At 36.8% G+C, this 20,811-nt stretch overlaps 1 protein-coding gene across 1 annotated transcript; it reads left to right on the top strand.

Moving 5' to 3' along the window:
* The first annotated feature begins 1,411 nt into the window (after positions 1 to 1,411).
* TRPV3 (transient receptor potential cation channel subfamily V member 3) lies at positions 1,412 to 18,845 on the top strand. The gene is made up of 17 exons (XM_009479628.2): positions 1,412 to 1,559; positions 4,873 to 4,977; positions 6,599 to 6,685; positions 7,679 to 7,836; positions 8,470 to 8,646; positions 8,853 to 8,993; positions 9,446 to 9,726; positions 10,470 to 10,646; positions 11,436 to 11,594; positions 12,062 to 12,163; positions 12,774 to 12,847; positions 13,812 to 13,977; positions 14,497 to 14,563; positions 14,949 to 15,220; positions 16,059 to 16,171; positions 16,790 to 16,860; positions 17,770 to 18,845. The coding sequence occupies exons 1-17, from the start codon at positions 1,441 to 1,443 to the stop codon at positions 17,862 to 17,864; spliced, it is 2,364 nt and encodes a 787-aa protein (XP_009477903.1). The 5' UTR covers positions 1,412 to 1,440; the 3' UTR covers positions 17,865 to 18,845.
* Positions 18,846 to 20,811: the final 1,966 nt, after the last annotated feature.

Genomic DNA, 20,811 nt, shown 5'->3' with positions numbered 1-20,811 from the left:
AAGACACAATGAAAAATTAGTTTCCTGCCTGTGTTTTATCCCAAAGTTAAGGAGTACTTTCCAAGATTTCAGATTTCTTCTCTATTTCATGTAGTGACAAGAAATTACAGCTGCACTTACATGTGTTTAGGCCCTGTAAATTCTCAGTTGTCTGTACTTGGGATTGAAAATTTCCCCATACTTAAAACTATTTGTCATTTATGCATTAGCAGATTTTCATTCAAATATCAATGTATTTTATATGGTTGTCTCCTGTCTCACACCAGGTGTCATGTCTTTTCAAACACACTTCACAATCTGCTTTGTATATCTTGATATTCCCATAATGAAGAAATTCTAGTGCTAAGGTACATTGACAACACTGTGACAGGAGTAGAAAGTTTGTGTGTACATTTGTCACATTAAGGAGAAAGTGCAGGTAGGAGAGGAAGAATGTGTAGTTCATTTTGTTCAAACTTGCAGGCAAGTGATTTTTATCATTTGTCCTTGGATATGGAGGGCACTTCCCTGATTTCCTTGAGAATGGGTCCATGACCTTCTAAAACTTCCTATTTTTACATTCAGTGAATTTTAAAGTATCCTGAATTCACCTTCTCGCTTTCAAATTATCCTTAGTGATTTAAAATTATGCCCTCAAGTATTATATTGAGAAATAGGAAGATAGTTATGCATTATTACTTGCAAAATTCGTGCTGTGCGTGTTTATAAGCAGATAACGTGCATTAAGATCCTTTTGTGTCATGTGGTGGTGATCGTTCCCATCCAGCAGAGGCATGATTTTTTCTTTTTCCCTGAAGAAATGTTGAGAGGTGTCACCAGGACACAAAAGTCCTTGATGTTATCCATGTGATTATTTAGCTGAGCTCAGCCTGGACATCGTATTCAGAATCTGTCTGTCTGCTTCTGCTATTTTAATGCAGTGAAAAGTTTTCTGTGTTCACTACGCTTCACGTCTGGAACCTTCCGTCACACGTTGTATCTGTTGGCACAGATATTCCTGGAATTTACCTCTTTTCTGAAGTTACCTTGGATAAGAGCAGACAACTTAGATTAACTGTAAATGTGCACAAACTTTAGGGCTACTTAGAAAAGTCGTGCTCTTTTTGTTTCTCTAAATAACATATAGTGTCATTGTGATTGACAGACTCCCTTCAGTTTAATTTAGGTACATGCTTGAATTTATGGTTCTCCTGGATTTATGGTATCACTCTTAATGGTGCTTTTCTTAGAATGTAATTTAATCGGTCTTGAATATAACCTTCCAGCCTTGACACATAAAACGGCGTGTATGCGCTTAAAAACTGAAAAATGAAAACTTTGGAAAAAATATCAAGATTTGTGAGCTTACATGTGAAGAGACTGTAAGTAGGCAATTTGGTCACTATACTTTCTTCAAATGAACAGGAGTTAAGTAACTGTGAATCTATCTACTGCAGAAACATGATTAAAGATAACAACGAAATTATTCCACTAATGGGCAAGAAAACAAATCCGTCTGGTATTCCTCCTTCAAACCAGCAAGAGAAAAAGCCGACTGAAAGTACTCCCACGAAGAAAAGGTAGGACTCTAGCTCAGTCTAAAACACTAAACCTCCCTGTTTTATCTGCTTTAGTAGATATTTGCACTGAAATATTACTAACATCTTTATTCACGCTGCATATATGCATGAGAGACGCCTGATGGAACACAAGGTGCCTTTAACAAAAAGCATATGCTTATGCTGTTTAGAAGTGGAAGAGTATCCTGGTTAGGTAGACATATGACTGTTTACCCTAGTGGGACAAATATTTAACCCCTATCCTAGAGACATTGGACTCGTACATCAGTCTGTGTCTCTCATCAGCTGGGCTTTTGGCATCCACTCTGTATACCCATAAAAGCTTACAAGAATGCGGTCTAATGATGGTCAGTGTTTCAATAGGAAAAGGTAGAGTGATCTTTTTAAAAAGATCACGTGGCAGGCTACACCAGGTTTTATGTCAGAGATGCTGGCCTGAAAAAAGGGAGCATTTCAAACTTAGCCTCACATGGGAATGTGACAGATGATGGAGAGGCAGAGGTGAATTAAAAAATGAAGGCTGGGAGAGCAGGAGGTTTGAAAAATCCCATCACAACCAGAAACCTGAATTCACTCTATCTTATATTATTCTGATTAACAAGACTTCTTCATTATTTTATTTATTTTATAAAATATTCACTGTCATTCATAATTTATGCTAGAGAATTAATACAAGGATTAAGGGTTTGTATTTAATATGAATGGGGAAATATAAGCAGTAATTCATCCCTGATACTACGGTATTGAAGTCAGCTAAGTTACTGTAGAGTGAGGATGAATTTTCATTCATAAGCTTTTCACTCTGTGGCTAATTACTAGCTATTATGGCAATTTTTGAAACTCTGAAGGCCTAGGCAATTTCAGCTGTTCTGACATTTATAATTCTTAATAATCAGAGGAATCACTTTCCACAGAAATGGTGTCATTTGTTATTTGAGACCCACTGCCTGGGTGGCCCAATTTGTCCTTCTGTCATTAAATTCAAAAAGAGAAGCTCTTTGCTTGCATAAGGGGAAGATGAGATGTCTGAACAGCTCACAATGCACCTAGTACTTCAAAAAGGGGTAATTCCATGGAAGATTCAGTAGTTATAACAAATGCTGGCAAACACTACCCCTCAATTACTTAAGCTCGTATCTTGCATTCAGTTTTGTGGCATCAGTAACAGTAACCTTGGGGCTTTTCCCACCTCTCAACCAAGAGCTTGGGGTGTGGCCGACAACATGCCTGTAATATAAGGAACGAAGATCACGTGAATTTTAATGCAGAGGTTTAACGTGTTCTATTAATTATATGTTTCTATGCTGCTGTACTTCTGTTGCTTCAGAATGCTTCCTTCCACTGTGCCACTAAGCAGCTAGTGCACCTCCATGGGTGGTATTTCTCACTTTACAAAATATATTGGCAATATGCACTTTCTGAAAAGACAATGACTTCCCCTTCTTGAAGGTCCTGGTATTTGAGTGGACTAACAGTATATAATTAAGTACAGGAAAACCGACAGGCAGGCTGGGAGGAGTGCTGCCAATGTTGTCAGAGACTGATTATGCTTGTGGGCAGTGTTCCTCAGAGTGTGCATCATGGCCACGTAAGCACTTGAGTATTTGTTGGCAGTTGTCCACCTGCCTTGCATGGTGGCTTTTAGGTTGTTTTGGGTTTGTGGTTTGGTTTTTTTTTGTCCCCCTGTGGTATCCCCAGATAACCCGCATGCTAGGATAGGTTATATGTCGGCCTCCAAAACAGGGCCCACTTCATAGCTGCTGTACATCTATTGGATGCCAAAATCTTCAGCATGAACACACTGTTGCTGAGCCAAGGGCAGGTGATGTGGTCCAGCAAACCCTAGAGTGTGGCACTTCTGGCTTTCTGGAGGTTCACTGTGACCTCCAACAGCTGTATGGATGTTGGGACAGTTCCTGCACATCAGGGTCAGGGAATGCAAAAAAGCAGGATGAACCCATGTTTTTTGCACTCCTTAGTCTCTCTGCCAAGTCCAGACCCCAGTAAAACAACAGTGATTTACAGCAGCTGTGAATCTGGCGAGTGTGGTAGAAGTGATGGCGATGGTCCTGCTTCTGTCTAGGTTTTTCCTGTACTCTGAAAAGCACCCCTTGCCTAAGTAATTTCAGGGACGCTGTCCTGCTAACCAGAAGTGCCATTTTACTTGCTGCCTGCTTAGAATACATTCACAGACATATCTCAAATGTTAAAAAGTCATATATGTTTAAACAACCACATACAGGGAAATAACACTTGGATCACCAGGTTGTTGGAAAATTAGGTGAACTAGGGCCATTTAGATCATGCTATTTTTAGCAGATATCAACAGGTTGTTCAGTAGTGTTCTAATAGAATACTGCATTTTAGCATCAGTATGTTTAATTCAACAGGATTGTTTGGGGAGATGCTGTCAAAAGAAAGAATATCCTATGGACTAAACAATAAATATTAGGTGAACTGGAAACATTTTCCAGGTGACTACTGGATTACTGGAAATGTAAGAGCGTTTCTGAACAATAGGCTGTGTGGGAGTTGCTACATCCACCACTGAAACTCCTCTGTCTCTGGTGAAATGTAGCAATGTTTTAATGAGATCTAGTAATACTAAGCCATTGATTTTGCCTCTCAACTCTGCAGGATTTTAAAGGGTGAAATCTTCCTATTCTTCTCATGTTCCCTTTTCTGTGTTGTCTCAATTTTTTTTTTTTTTTCCCCTGAAAATAGGGAAAAGAAATAGTTAAATGTCATGCACTGAGTGGCAAGATTACACATTCAGTCCTGGCTGTTGGAAATGCCTGATGTGATTTAACATGTGACCTTTCAAACTTTCTGACTTACTGATTATCACTGCTGATGGGTTTGAAATCATCCATCCTAATGGCTCCTGGCTGGAGAAATAGGGACTAGAATGCATTAGATTAAAACGTATATGCATGTGTGTGTGTATGCGTACATGTATGGCTGTTCAGTAAATGTCTGGTTTTGCATTTAGCTATTCTCACAGAAGTTGGATGCAAGGCTGTTTTTAGGCTGCTGGGGTAGCTGCTTAGACATGTCAGGATCTGATGCCATGTGTCCTAAAAATATCTCGGGATCTTTTGCCCATCTGCCAGCATGAAAGTGCCGGGCACAGTATTGGAGGTTGGGATCCCCCCAGGGGAAAGTAGATAAGCATCTGTTCCAGCGTCCTATTAGGTATAATGCCAGAAAATATGAATTGTCAACCTTGTCCTAGGCACGTATGTGTAGTGCTTATTTTATGGTTCAGCTTGCTTTTTTTACTAATGTTTTTAAAATGCATTGTGTTCAACAGTTCACACTTTTTTCTGGAGATTGATGGTTTCGAAAGCAATGTGACTCCAAATAATACATCTCCCCCTGTGTTTTCAAAACCAATGGATTCAAATATTCGTCCATGGTAAGTTAGATGCATATGCAATAGTCGTACTGCAAATATATTTATTTTCTTTTCAGCAGCTACTCCTTATTTCTCCTTAGACTTCAGAGCTAAAATTTCACATGGTTTTTCTTAGCTTTTGGTCACTTCAAAGACAGAACTCCATTGGAGGTCAGTTGTTGCTAGATGACTTATCTTTGAGTTTATCTACTGCTGTCATTTACACTGAATAAATCGGGCCTCAGATTTGAATACATTTAAAATCAATACTGTCTTCTTTTTTTGTCTTGTTTCTATTTATGATATGTTAAGACAAACTCCATGCACCCATTTGTGTATTTTCTACTGCATGAAGACCACAGTTTAATTTAGCAAACCCTATTCCCAGCTGTGTGCTGACATCCTCCCTCCATGCTCATTAACAATCAAAGAACATGAAGATGCTGAGCCTGAAATATTTAAAGGCAGCAATTTATGCTGAATGAATAGAGAAAAATTATGACTGGGAAGAATGCACTTAATTTTTAAAAATGTGTGGGGTACTAACAGCCAATAATTATGAATAAGGGAAATATGCATCCAATCTAGCATAAGCCCAGAATGGCCAAATGTTTTTGTGTCTGATGGATGTCTGATCAGTTTTTTGGAATTAGCTGACAGTCTTTATTTTGGTTTCAGAGGAGAGGTATCCAAATTTCTCCCTCATTCAGGGACAGACCTGCCCAAGACACACATATGCTTTATCACCAGATTCCTCACAGTTTTCTGCAGAGAAGTGATGGACTGAATAAGAATGGACTCTGAGCTACCAGCTCTATTTCAAAGGGAAGGGAGTATCTGCAGAGCAATGCTGAATCCTTCCATGATTACTGTCCATACATCCATTTTGTCAATAGATAATAGTTCAGGCTCCCTAAGTTATTAACATGAGGTAATTCATCAAATCTGAACCTTATAGAAAGCAAAAATACAAGTGAGAAAAATTGTAATAAATGAATTTTTAAGTTAGATCTGCTTTTAGGAACGTCTGGAAATGATGTACAGCAATTACAAAATACCGATGCCATTTAAATCCTTGAAGTTGATTACCTAAATATGTATTTAGGGCCCAGTCCTCAATTTCTTTTAGCTGAAGCTTCCATTCAAGTCAGCTGCAAAATGCTCTTGAGTTGCCTACAGTGTACTGTGTAGTAAATCTTTAGGTAAATCACTTTCATTGTGTGCTTGCAACCCATGTACAGTTACTGATTTAGCACTTGTTTTGTGGCAGATGACAAATTAAGCATGTGAAAAGGAAGAATGTAAGCTTCAGGCATTCAGGATGATGCATAATAAGCAGTGAACATCAAAAAAATTAAAAAAGCTTCCCACAGTTTCAGGATCCGTAATGAAATAACATCGTAAAACACAAAACAGGTTGCTTTCGTAATGATTTTTTAAATATAACAAAATCCTGTGGGTCTCTTCATTTTTACCATTCACTTTAAAATTCACGGGGGAGATAAAATGTTAGCATTAAAAAGCACAATGTCAAATTACATTAATTTCAGCTCTACTGTAGATACTGATTCTTCGTGCAATTTGCTAAAATGTCTTCCAGTATCTTCCTGACTTAGCCCTTATGCTTTACTGTTTTCTGTAGTGCATCTGGAAATGGGGAAGATATGGATTCCCCCCAGTCTCTTCAGGATGATGCCACTGAATATAGCCCTAATGTAGACAGTTGTTGGTGAGTGGAGACGTGAAGTATCTCTTCAATGAATTAAGTCTATGATAGGGCAGATATTACCTATTTTGCCTGCCATGTTTTAGAAATAAGGTCATATGTGTGCATGCATTTCTGATTCTTCAATAATTACATTTTGAAATAAACAACTCTAACTTCTACTTTTCTCAAATCTCATTTTTAGTGTGAGGATTCTTCGTATGTAAATTCTGTTTCCTAGATGACAGCACAAGACCTAAACACTAGACATGACCAAATTCTCAAAAATCAATATTGTTTAGCAACAATATAATGCATTCTTCCTTCAAAAGCAAATTCTTATAAGATAGAAAATATTTATTTTGGAGGGTGAAGTATTGCCCTCTATTTCAATCAGTATTAAGAAATATCTGTTAGCTTGATGGAATCAACAAAATGTACTTGCTTAACATTTCTGAGGACTAGTAATCCTGGTAGTTGATTTCACTGGGAAGGGAAGAGAGAGAGCTAATGTATGAAGGAGAGGCTTCCAATGGAAATCAGCAAGGAGTATTTCTGACTGGGGGGGAAATATTAAAACATTCTTATTGCAGACTAATGTATGATCAGGAAAGTTGTGTAAGAAGATGTGAGGTTAAAAATTATCTTCTGCTGTGAGTGGGATGGGTGCAGCTGAAGTGCAACATCAGGGAACTTCAGGCACTGAAGTCAGCGAGTCGTGGACAGATCAGAGAAGCAGAGAAGTATTTCCTAGCCTTTGCTTTAGAAGAATGGATAAACTGGAAAAAAAAGCAAAACAAAATACTTGAAAAATTTACATTTTTATTATAAAAACCCTCTCAATAGCCACTTATCTGCAAATAAGCAACCTGCAGAAACATTTTGAGAGATCCATGCCAAGACATACATGGAAGTGGGGGAAGTATATGTAGTTATTTCTTTTTCCTCTTACATAGAAAATAAAATAAAGCACAGTAAAGTGAATCAGCAATTTCATTATTGTTTCTTATAATTCAGTGCTAACATATCACAAGGACCTGAGCAGACCAGTGCCCGGAAGAAGTTGAAAAGATACATATTTCGGGCAGTATCTGAGGGGAATATAGAAGAACTGCAATGTCTGCTCGCGGAGCTGAAGGAACGATCAAATGCGTGTACAAACATGACTGTGCCAGGTGAGCTGTGGAGTTACCTGAAGGAAGATTGTTAGCTCTTCTAGCAGCATATGTGTAGTCTAAAACTGGGAAATATCTCTGTGCAAAAGCTACTTACCTGTGAATTTGCAGTCACTCGTTTGCAATGTAGTGTATGTCACGTTTCCTATTTCTAAATGAAAGCTTAAGGTATTCAACCAACCACCTCCTTGCTGATACACGGAGGGTCTATCTGCACTGCGTTCCGAAAGCCGTACCTAAGCTAGCCTTCTGTAGCACGAGACTCAAAGCTGATGTCTCTCTTCAAACTGCACTCAAATCGCAGGGCTTGTGATGTGTGCAGCACGGTAGAACGGGCAGAGAAGTTAGAAAAGGGTTCTGGGTCTCTCTGGAGTTACCACAGCACTGGGATGTCCAAAAGAGAAACCAAGTGCATTGGCTACCTTACTAATTAGTCCCACATCTCTGAATGCATCATCTCACCAAGTATACATAGCTCAGACACAAAGTGAATAGGATGGAGTAATTGTTTGGCAAATAGTTTATGTTCTTATACATCCCTCAGGTTCCACCCCTAATAACAAAAGCTTAGCATTATTTTACATCCACTTTAATAAATAATGATCAATCTAATCTCAAAATTCACTCTTGTAGATTATCTGATGAAAAAATTCACAGCTTCAGATACTGGGAAAACTTGTCTGATGAAAGCTCTGCTGAACATCAACCAAAACACAAATGAGATAGTGAATACGCTACTGTCCTTTGCAGAAGAAAATGGTATTTTGGAGAGATTTATCAATGCAGCATACACAGAAGAGGCATATAAAGGTATTGCCATCTGATACCAATTTCAGGTATACGGTTAAATATACCACCCATAAAAGTAATGTTTTCTGCAAACTTTCTAATGATGGTTTAAATTCCGAAAACAACTTTTATTCATTATCACTGGTGCTATCCATTGTGAAACATCACTAATGTTTCATCATGTCCTTAAGAGATTCATCACTAAATACCTATGTCTGTTGTTTCAGGCCAGACAGCTCTAAATATTGCTATTGAAAGAAGACAATATGAAATAACTCAGAGCCTTATAGAAAAAGGAGCTGATGTCAATGCTCATGCCCAGGGTATTTTCTTTAATCCCAAACATAAGCATGAAGGCTTTTATTTCGGTAAGTGGAAATGTGATCTCTCTGGAAAAGTTAGGAGGAATACCCTAACAAGTAAGACAGTATGGAAGATAGGCAAGTGTGAATCATTGCTGTAGCTAAACCTAGATTAGGAAACTCACATCACAAGGTATAAAAATGGCGTAGTACCTTTTGTAAAAGTAACTTGCCGGAGTGCAATGTATTATAAACACTCAGAAATAATTGTAAAGCATTTACAAAAAATTGTAAATGCTGAATGGCAAGTAAAATGTAACAAATTTGATTTTGAAGGCTTTCTCCAAACAATGTTTTCATGCAAATTAAGCTTTTATAAAACAAGAGCTAAATTCAATACAATCAATATGTAAATGCGCTTTCATATATTAAGATGCTTAACACAGTCACTCTTTTATAATACGATTTGAATGCTTGTAATAAAACATGAATACATGCTACATTTTACAATTTTGTAGGTGAAACTGCACTGGCATTAGCTGCATGTACCAATCAACCAGACATAATTCAACTGTTAATGGACAATACCAGGACTAATATTACTTCTCAGGATTCCAGAGGAAACAATATCCTCCATGCATTAGTTACTGTGGCAGAGGACTTTAAAACTCAGAATGACTTTGTAATCAGAATGTATGATATGATTTTGTTGAAAAGTAAAGACAGAAATTTGGAAACAACAAAGAATAAGGAGGGCTTGACACCACTACAATTAGCTGCAAAAACTGGCAAATTAGAGGTGGGTATTATTTCAGTAGCATCTAAGAGAAATTAAGTATGGAGGAAGCGTCAAGGCCAACTATGTACTCAGATGTTAGTGCTCTGACATGTAGTTTTCCATGCTGGTTATGCTGTACTATGTGTCAGTAGTATTTGGTGAGCTAATTTTGTTCAAAATACAAGCAAATATTTCTATTGCAATGTTGCTTCCACCCTTCGAGGTTTCCCTCTAACAACCCCTCTCTGTACAAAATACATGTGCTGTTTTAAAACAGCCTTGCAAACCCTTCTGTTGTACAGAAACTCAGGAATTCTTTATTTATTACAATACTACACTTATACAATATACAGTCTTTGAATAATTTCAGGAAACTCACTAGAAGTGCTCTGTTATGCTGCTGTAGAATTTGGCTGTCATAAATCAACTGTATTGTGGTAAAGAATTGACAATGGCATAATTTAGAAAGTAATTGATTAAGTTAAAGGAAGATAGAAATGTGAACCCATGGAAAATTGTGCTTTCATCCTTTAGAAAAATGTCTCTGACAGAAAATCTGGAGGCATTAAAAACACTGTATTTATTTCCTAGAGGTCTGTCACCTCTAACACTGAATTGAATAGCAGAATTACAAATACATTGAATTGCACTACTGTAGAAAATGTGATAGTTAAAAGGTAGGGGTTTCGGCAAGTACGTATGTGTGCTTTCTCCCTTCCCATGAAGAACGCATCTGCTTACAAATGATTCTGTTAATGTTTTAGATTCTGAAATACATCCTGAGCAGAGAGATAAGAGACAAGCCTAACAGGAGCCTGTCAAGAAAATTCACAGACTGGGCTTATGGTCCTGTTCAATCTTCTCTTTATGATCTGACAGAACTAGATACCACCGCAGACAATTCAGTATTGGAAATTATTGTCTATAATACAAATATTGGTGTAAGTTACCTATTTCTAAAATATATATTCTAGCAGTACACTAATTTCAGATGTGTTAGCCTGTAGATTTGACTGAATTACTTGTAAAACAGTAAACAGTAATTTTTGGTTCTCAGTTTTGTATCGGGAGCAAGATGAATTTTATACCTCTGTAGATTGTCAACTGTCAGTGAATATGTATTCAGGTCCTGAAACACTGGCTAGGTAATTTGGGACTGTTTGTTCTGCATTTGTAGTGTTAATTTGCCTTCCATGGGAAGATGAATATGGCCCAGCTGGTCAGACCAAAGCTAGTGTCTTGTCTCCATGGAGTGGCCACTAGCAGCTGCCTAAGATAGTGCATGGGAACAGGGCAAGCAAACAGAAATACTTTATGAGAATACTCTGCCTAAAGTTATAAACTTTACTCAACAGGTATGTATTTTAGGCATTTAGGAAGGACCTTATCAGAAAATGTTAGCTTTTAAAAGCCAGAATTTTCCATTTGCTAAATTCAAATACTGCCATAAAACTTCTGTAGGAAGCAAGACCAGAAGGTCACATTACAGTTTTAGGTGGATCATAATTTACCAGAGTATGGCAGGTTATCCCAGCATGAGCTGGAGTTGTCCCATTGTATCTTGTCAGGTTAAAGTCTGACGTATATGATGTGTTAGGGTCTGAGCATAGACGTGTTTCTAGATCAGTAAGGACAGATACTGAATGAAATACAGAAAATACATGCCTGAAATGATCTCAGTTTCCGTACAGGTGGCAAGTTCAAATTGTAATTAGTTTTTTTCCCTACAGAATCGTCATGAAATGCTGACTTTGGAGCCTCTGAATTCACTCCTGCGAATGAAATGGAAGAAGTTTGCACGACACATGTTTTTTATGTCATGTTGTTTTTATTTTCTATACAACATAACACTAACGTTAGTTTCCTACCACAGGCCTAATGAAAATGAAGTGAGTACAGCAACTTAATCTCAGCAAATTTTACTGCTTTAAATGTAATAGTATTTCCTGAATTGTATTTAAAATGCTAAACCAAAAACAGATAGCAGAATATCTGGCTGTAGTGAGACCAGGATCTCCCACACCAGGTCTTTGTATCTGGAAGGAAGAGCAGCAGCAATAGAGGAGATTTGCATTTTGTGAAAGTGACCTGAAATACAAATACATAATACAGAGACAGGCAGTTAAAATTCTAAAAGTGTGGGGAGGGTTTTTTGTTTTTCTTTTAAGAAAGAAACTTCTGGCATTTCAAATATACATGTTAGGGGGCTGATTCTGTAAATCCACCATGAAGAAAACTCTCAGTGAGAAAGAAGAAATTGGGTACCCAGAGGGCTACGTATGTGAGGCTTCCTGTTACTTTGCCTTTTACTCTTCAGGTATGGAACTCAGTCTTTCATTTTGGACCTGTCTTACAGGCTCCACCTTATCCACTAGCTCTAACACGTGGTGTGGGATGGCTGCAGTTATTGGGACAGGTGATGGTTATGTTAGGAGCAATATTTTTAGCCATAAAAGAGGTAAGACCTTTTAATAACAAATACGTAACAAAATAGGTAAAGAATTTCTCTAGATTTATGAATACACTGATGATGATGATCTTGGAAATATGTTTGCAATGTCTTTATATGTGTAATGTCTAAAAGTCTTTGGCACAATACATCACTTATTTGGAATGACCGGGAATATATATTTGAATATAACTGTATTGCTCTGGGAAGCAAATATGAGGGTTTTTTCCTTTCGAATTCTCAAGACAGAGATTTTATATTTGTGTAACACTGACGTTGTCAAATTACTGGCTTTAAGGACACTGTTGAATTAGAACTTGTAATGGGGGAAAAAAAACAGTGTATGATTTTTACCATATACTGTAAGTAATTAAAAACAGTAACTAACTGCTAAATTATGCCAGAGATGACAGAAACTGAAACTTTGAAGTTACAAAATAAAAAGATAAAAAGATTTTTATCTATATAAAAAGATTTTTAATTCTGGAAGTTATGTCTTATCAGTAGATTGATTTTTTTTTTTTTAGAAGATGAACTTCAATTAAATTATTTTGAAAAATCAGTTTTGAGGCCTGCTTTCTCTCACTGCCATTTCTGTATTTTATATGTGTCTACATAGAGTGTAGCCATCTTTCTGCTTAGGCCCTCAGACCTGCAGTCAATTCTTTCTGATGCGTGGTTCCACTTTGCGTTGTAAGTCTGTCATGCATATATCTTCTACTATATATAAAATTCTTATCTATCTCATGGTCACAGAGAATGTACTCCTGTAGCAGATGCTCACTTTTTCTCTGGATTATCAGTTTTTGGAGGGATGAACATAATCTTACATGCAGCTTTTCTGTAACATACACACTAATGGTTGCAGAGGTCAGTAACAATACTGGGGGTTGATGTGTACGGACTGGATTTTTTCCAAAGTACAGTGCTGTCTTTAGCTTCTCCTGATGCTGTATCTCTTTAGTGCTGTATATAGAGAAATGCGTTTAAAAAAATCGGTTAATAAACCAGATACAATTTCATGCTCCTCTTGACTCCTTCAGGAAGGAAAAATAGCATAAAGCTGGTTCAGCTGGCTGATGGGAGTATCCTATCAGCTGGCCTAGATAAAGCACAGGTGATTCCCTCTCATTAATAGCATATGATTGCAGGATCAATAAAAAGAGAGGTGGCTTAACTCTACCTTTCCTCCTCCTCCTCCAATGACACTGATATCAATATTGTGCTGCTGAGAATCTGGTCTACGTCCTATCACAGCACATCACACCTTCTACCAGTGTCTTCCTTGTTCATGGAAAATCTGTAATGATTCTGACAATTCATTAAGCTAAAGCTTGAATTAAATGACCTCAAAGATACTATTAAGAATTCTTAATGTCTTTGTCAGCAAAATCTGCATTGACCAGCTATTTTGGGGAGGATAGTTCACTTAAAGTAAGCTTTAATAAATATAATCCTAATATGTTAATATACTTACACTGCCTGTACTCATCTATTTTATTGTTAAACAATAATGGTAATGTTCATAGGGGAAAATAGAATGCAGTATGAAATTAGAATTGAAACATAAGAAGCCTTGCTTTCATATTTTTCCATTATGTTGTTGGTTTTGTGCTAGTAATTTCCCTTTTACATACATGTGTTTGTTTTTTAACAGTTTTATACAAGCTTTGCTTGTGATCTTCTCTGTCTTTTTGTACTTGTTTTCCTACAAAGAACACCTCGTGTGTCTTGTTTTGGCAATGGCCCTAGGATGGGCTAATATGCTCTATTTCACCAGAGGTTTCCAGTCCATGGGCATTTACAGTGTTATGATTCAAAAGGCAAGTTTGTTTTGTTTTGTTTTACCTGCCTTGTTATGATACTTGCTTATTATGATACAATCCCAATCGAGCATATTCAGCAATTTAGTTGTATTTTAGAGTTCATATTGAAATCTCTTATTTTCAGTTTATACGTATTATTTCAGCAGAATACACCATGTAACTTCAATGGCAGAAACTAGTTTGTATCTTAAAATTAGCATTTTGTTATATAAATATGTAACTAACTCGTGTTTTTCCAGCTAATGTAGTTCTATTTAATTGCTTCATATGCTGTAATGCCTATATTGTACCGAGTTAGTCACCCTTGGAAGTACACAACACACCAGGCTCTCAGTCATGTGATGAAAAAATCAGACCTAAACCTTCGCTGGGTTTCTCACTGAGACTACAACCATTTTGCTTAATGAAAGCAATGGGACACTTTAGTGTATGCTACACCTGTATCCCTGCAGAATTCATAAGCATAAAACTAGTTCTCAGTTTTCATTTCTGATAAATATTTAATTTAATTTTTAGGTCATCCTGCAAGATGTGATAAAATTTTTAGTTGTCTATATCGTGTTTTTGCTGGGATTTGGCGTAGGTAAATATTACTGGAGAAAAGCACTGATGCTCTGTGTGAGTAAAAATTTTAGCATTATTATGAATAAGAACCCTTTTGTCATGATGAGAGCTCATGTTGAGGTTTCTTCTGGATATTAAAAAGACAAGTTTAGAGATTTAAACTGTCTAGAGACTATCTGAACAGATAAGTAATTTGGCTCTTGCTCAATTGCCTGCAATTTCATTTGGACGTGGGCTCTTTCTGCTTCCTGTTAATCTGTCATCTAGCTGCTGCCTGCTGCTGGGTATGTTGCTGGGCAGCTCTAGCTCTTTATTAAGCAGTGCATTTTGAATTCTTTAGGATAAAATGCCATGTACACATAAAGCATTATTGTGATTAAAATTTTCTCGTGCTTTCTTCTCAGCTCTTGCTGCATTGATTGAAACTTGCCAAGGTGGCAGTGAATGCCATTCCAACAGCAGTCTGGGACCTGTTCTGATGGATCTTTTTAAGCTCACCCTAGGGCTGGGTGATCTGGAGATCCAGCAAAATTCAAAGTATCCTGTGCTATTTCTTCTGCTCCTCATAACTTTTGTTGTGTTGACTTTTGTTCTTCTCTTGAACATGCTGATTGCATTAATGGGAGAAACAGTGGAAGATATTTCGAAAGAGAGTGAGCACATCTGGAAACTCCAGGTTTGTTTGTGAGCTAGTTTGCTTAGTGAAGTATAGATGCATTGGCTAAAATCTTTTGAGCTGTACCTATGGTAAGTTACCATGCTGACAGAAGGGGTGAGGTATGAACAAGGATAATCCCTATTTGTATATGTGTACAAATAATGGAAATAAGTAATTTTAGGGTATTGTAATAAGTCCAGAATTAACAACTATCCTAAACAACTATCTTATGGCTCAGATTTTCAACCTCATGCACTGTCACATACCTTTATGACTTCCATTCCCCTTGATATGTCAGGAGGAAGGTGTGTTTCATTATCTGCCCAGAAATCTGTAACACAGCATGCTCTCCTATTCCATCCCTTGAGTTTGAGCAATGCATGAGTTCATTCCAATTTCTCATACCTTATCCAAGCCTGGTCTTTTACCAAGGCTCGACAGCTCTGAGTCCCAAGCTGTCATCGAGAACGCAGTCATAATTAGAACTGGAGTTGCTTTCTGTGGTGGGCAGCATCCCACTACAGGTTATATATATCCCTGTGGCAGGGTGTTGCACGAAGGATTGTTAGCATTAAACCCTAAACACTGAGCCTGGAGTCAGATCTCTTGATTCTTCTCCGAGTATGCCTTCTGCGGTGGGGCTAACTAGAGAAAGCTGTGGACTCCCTATTTGCACATGCCAAGTAACAAGTGGCATGCCATATTATTTACTGTTGTTGGAATCAGTGTTGGTTATGGATGGTGGATGGAGGCATGACGTGTTTTAAGGAAACATGGAGCCTGCATATATATGCTATGAAGTCAGACGATTTTGAATATGGTTAACCATACTTGTGTTACTATTTATTGTTAATAGAGAGCCAGAACTATTTTGGAATTTGAAAAATTCTTACCAAAATGTTTGAGGAAAAAATTCCAACTGGGAGAACGGTGTAAAGTGGCTGAAAATGACACCAGGGTGTGTTTAAGGTAAAGCAAAGCTTAGAATACTGTGCTATCAATTCTGCTCTGTATGTTTCTTCAAGGTTATTTCTCCTCAAAAGCCTCTTCAAAATACTTCTACATCTCTACAAATTATATTAGGTGTACAAAAATCCATTTTTTTTCAGTTGTAACCAATTGTTTAAAAAAAGGGAAAATGTATAGGGTTTTTTATGTAGACAATTTTTTTGTAAGAAAACAGATTTTCAACTTCATATGTTTTTAATGTACAAGTCTGCTTGCAGTAAATGTACTTTGTCATAATATCCTTTGAATGTTAGCTTAAAAGTAATTCTATTTAAATGGATTGCTAATTGATGATTACCGTATTAAAGAAAATATTACTATGCTGTTTTATGAAAAATACTTAAATATGTGAGTTTCAAGACTGTACTTGTAATGTGTGAAATTATAAAGTACTCTTAGTATTATCATCTTCCTATAGTAACACTGCAAAAGATACTCAGCCTTTTAGTGCCAGCAAAGCAGGTGTTGGTGGTAAAGTATGACATCCCAAGAAGGAATAAAGAAATGAAAGGGGAAATGCAGCTATGCAGCTGGGAGACAATGCATACTAATAACACAACTTATATACAATATAAACAGGATTAATGAAGTGAAATGGACCGAGTGGAAAACACATGTTTCATTTATTAATGAAGATCCAGGGCCAACAGGTACTACAGAATTTTACAGCATCGTATTTGTGAAATCACTTTTTTTCTTAGAAATGCTTTGATACATAGTTTTATACCTTTGAAAATATAAACTCTCATAATCCAGGTATTCAACCACACTTTACTGCTAGGGAAACTCATGGCTAATACGCTAGGGGTGTTAAATTATTTTTAACGATTTGGAGAGAGGGTTGGTTACAGACTCTCATTATTTACCCCTTGGCACCAGAACATGGTGGTTTTACCTTTTCTTTATTTTTCTCTAAGCACTTATACTTGATCTAAGTTTTACATTCTCTTATGGCATTTGAATGGTATAAGGCCGGAGAACTTTCTAATAGACAGAAAATATTATTTTGAAAAAGTTGTCATAAAGTACATTTAGTCCTTAAATAGTTATATAGGATTGCAAAATCTGGCAAGAAATCGGACTGATTCTCCCTGACAGTGCTATAGTCTGCTGTTTTTAACCCTAGAACATTCATGTTTATGTTTTGCGATATATATTGGATGACAAACTGCCCCGTGTGCATGTTGACCAGGAAATTCAAGATACCCATCTGCTGACAGTGTTGGAAGCGTAACAGAGAAATGACCTAACTTTGAGGTGTCAGATGTCCTTCTGGCAGCAGGCGTCAGAGTTTACAATAGGGGCATATGAGGATCTGGGAGACTTGTTCTAAGTTTGTTCTTGAGCCAATTAGCATTTATATTGCTTAGCAGAATGATCTCAGTAATAATGAAAAGGGGCAGACGGAAGAATTTCTGTATAAGATATGGTAGTAAACTGACAACTTCCTGTTTAAATAAATGCATGGTTTTTTAACAAAAAATAGATGTGCAAAAATTTGATCTTGCATATACAGTTTCTACCATATCCTGTTTTGTTTATAATGCATTTTTTTGCAGATCCAAGCAAAGTTCAAGATAATTCAAGAACTAATAGCAAAAACACCCTGAATATGTTTGAAGAAACGGATGATTTGCCTGAAACTTCTGTTTAGTTGTGCTGTATTTGATATGTGGCCGTTCTGAAGGTTAAAAGCATCAGCAGTGGATGCTGAAAGCTTTGTTGGTATTTTGGACAGCTGTAAGCAGCTGGAATGCAAACTTTCAGTGACATGGTCTGATGACTATCACCCAGTTAATCAGGGCAGCTAAGCTAAAATAAAATGGACTATTTCATTGGTTCAGTTTTGAGCCTCTTGAAAACCATTGCTGTGCAAGTTTGCGTGACGCTACTCAAACTTGGCTCTAGACTTTTTACTGGATAAAAAAGGTCAAATGTGAGATGTTTCTTCCTTTTGTGGAAAATTAAGATCATTGCAATCCCAATCTGCTGTCTTTTGGAATCTCTAACTAATGAGAAACATTTTGTACACTGAAGAAAGGCATTTCAATTCTGAAGACTACTAAATGAAGTATGTTATTTTGAAATAACAATGCTCTGGATACATTTGAAGCTTTTGTATTGACTGTCAGTGTTATTGGAGGCTTGATCCCACGAGTTGGAGAAAGCCTTTTCAGGTCTCATTAGCTTTGCCCAATCTGTTTTCCTGTATGTAAACCCTAGGGTAAAATGTGCGGTCTGCTGCTTTTTATTTATTACTATGTACGTATGCCTTCCCATAAAATAATAGGGCAGAGGCATAATTCATGATGGAGAGTATTTCCAAGTTTCTCCCAGTCACAAGGTCTTCACTTTTCCTACTCAGCTTTTCCATGCTGTTGCATCTTGCTGCATAAAAAAAAGTTATCACATTGGAAGTTCTTTGAGTTTAAAAGTAAATTAATTTCTGTATTTAACCACTTCAGGAAAATAAGAAGTCAGTATTTCTTCCGAAAATTAAGAAAATAAGTTAAATGCAATGCAATTGCAGACTTTTAAAGCTTTTTTTTTTTTTAATTGAGGACTACGTAATACATTTCTGTAGCACTTTTTATTACACTACCTGTGATGACCTAGCAGTATGAATTATATTTTTAGTTTTCTATTTTATGTGTGTATGTATAAAAAGAAATATTTGTTCTATGTACTTTTAAATTTCAATTAATACATCATGTGTCTTCAGTGTCATGGGTTTTCATCATATATTCACTTGGTGCCTGTTTTAAAGGTGCTATTTAGGAAAAACTCAGGTGAACTCTGTTCTGCGTTTGGATGATAATATTAATTGCATTGGATTCTTACAGCTAAGCCTGCTGTGGGCAAAATGATCCAAAAGACTTTCTTAACACAGAAGAGAGCATGAGGGAACTCTCCAGCGGGAAGGACAGTGCAAAGCTATTTGCAGGGATGGTGAACATGGTTCTCGCTACCCAACCGGTCTTCTATAGATGCCGTATGCTGTGTTTCCTACCACGTAAGGCCTGGATGGATGGGATCAAACTGAAATCTTCAACTGAGTTACGTTTCTACAGGGCATCGGAATTTGAGGGGAAGGACATTTATGTCTATCAATAGACCAATGTAATATCTGAGCATTGTTTGGCCTTCTTAGGATATGTGAGTAGGAGCAAAAAAAATTCCTGCGATCTTGGAATCTTTCATCTTTGCTAGTTAATTTTGCATTGAAACTGCCAACAAAAAATAGTGCCTTAGGACTATGCAGTTCCGTTTGGATTCTTTTGAGTGCCAGTTTTTGTACAAAAAAAAATACCTCTTCACATATACTCAGGAACCAGAATAAACTAGCCTGCACTGCACTCCCTGTTGCTGTGGGTAGACTTGTCACTGAAAACAAGTTCAGGTATCTCTGCGCTGTACTGAGGTCACTTTGTGGGTGTAGCCATAAAACAGGGAAGGCACAAAAAACCGTAAGGAATGTGGTGTGCCAATGTCCAGGTACAAAACTGTATAATAAAACAGAGGAAGAAGCTGGGGGGTTGTTTCTAAAAGTTTTTCATTGAGAAAATATCCTCCTTTTGTGGCTACAGAGCCCTGCCAGATCACACATGCTGTCTCTTATCTACGGCTGTTATCAAGAACACTATGAATAATGACTAGAGCAGATAATTCTGTACTTTTTATACAATGTTTATTTAAATTAAAGAAATAAAACTTGTAATTCGATAAACATTCTGTCCTGTGTTTTTATTTTATTGCCATAGTAGTTACACAAAGCAAGGAAAAAAGGATTTTGGCTTAGTCATAAATAAGGAAGACATCACTTTTCAGAAGATGTAATTCGGGGGTTATCTAAGTAATGAATCTTTCAGTAAATAGCTAATAATTGTATCCTGATGCAAAGTTCTTAATGTTTCCTCTATCCCCAATTATTGTCAAATAATGTTAAAAAGAACTTTACAAAATTAATTAAATCCCCATTTTCTTCTCTTTTTCAGCTACTATGACAGGCTTTTTCTCTACAAATACAGAGCAGGTCACTCTCAAAATTCTGAGAAGTCTCCCCATATGGAATTCTTAATTTCCATTCTGAAACACTCAGGTATGGTTTCTGCATTGCTCTTCATCAAAACCTGAGTAATTACCTAATCTTGCTGCCTTCATTGAAAACTTTTGTGGTACAACAGTTGATTAAAATTTTATCTGTAAAATGTTACAAGCAGTAGGTGGACACACCTAGAAAGTTTTAAAGCTATAAAATTATCTTGTCTCCATTGCAATAGAAACTTTCTTCAGAAGTTTCCATGGGATAAACACATCTTTTTCCTGAATTTCAATACTGCTCCAGTATGTTTCCAACTACTAGATGCTTTCTAAGTTCAAACTTTTTGTCTTTAATGTTAAATCAGAAAGAGCTTGAATTAGTCTTGTAATACTTGAAATTTAAAAAGCTTTACATTTCATTTTTCTCAGAAATCATGTTTTTAGCTTATTTTATATAAGTGTAAAAAAAGAAAAACAAAGCAAACCCTAGGGCTCCTACAGTGCAGTCAGAGTTAGACAAAAATGCAGATAATACAAAAGAATTTTAATATACATACCCC

The sequence above is a fragment of the Pelecanus crispus genome, chromosome 12 (assembly GCF_030463565.1).
Source record: "Pelecanus crispus isolate bPelCri1 chromosome 12, bPelCri1.pri, whole genome shotgun sequence".
Taxonomy (NCBI): Eukaryota; Metazoa; Chordata; class Aves; order Pelecaniformes; family Pelecanidae; genus Pelecanus; species Pelecanus crispus.
Note: the sequence above shows the minus strand (reverse complement) of the source record. Positions and strands in the feature narration are given on the sequence as shown.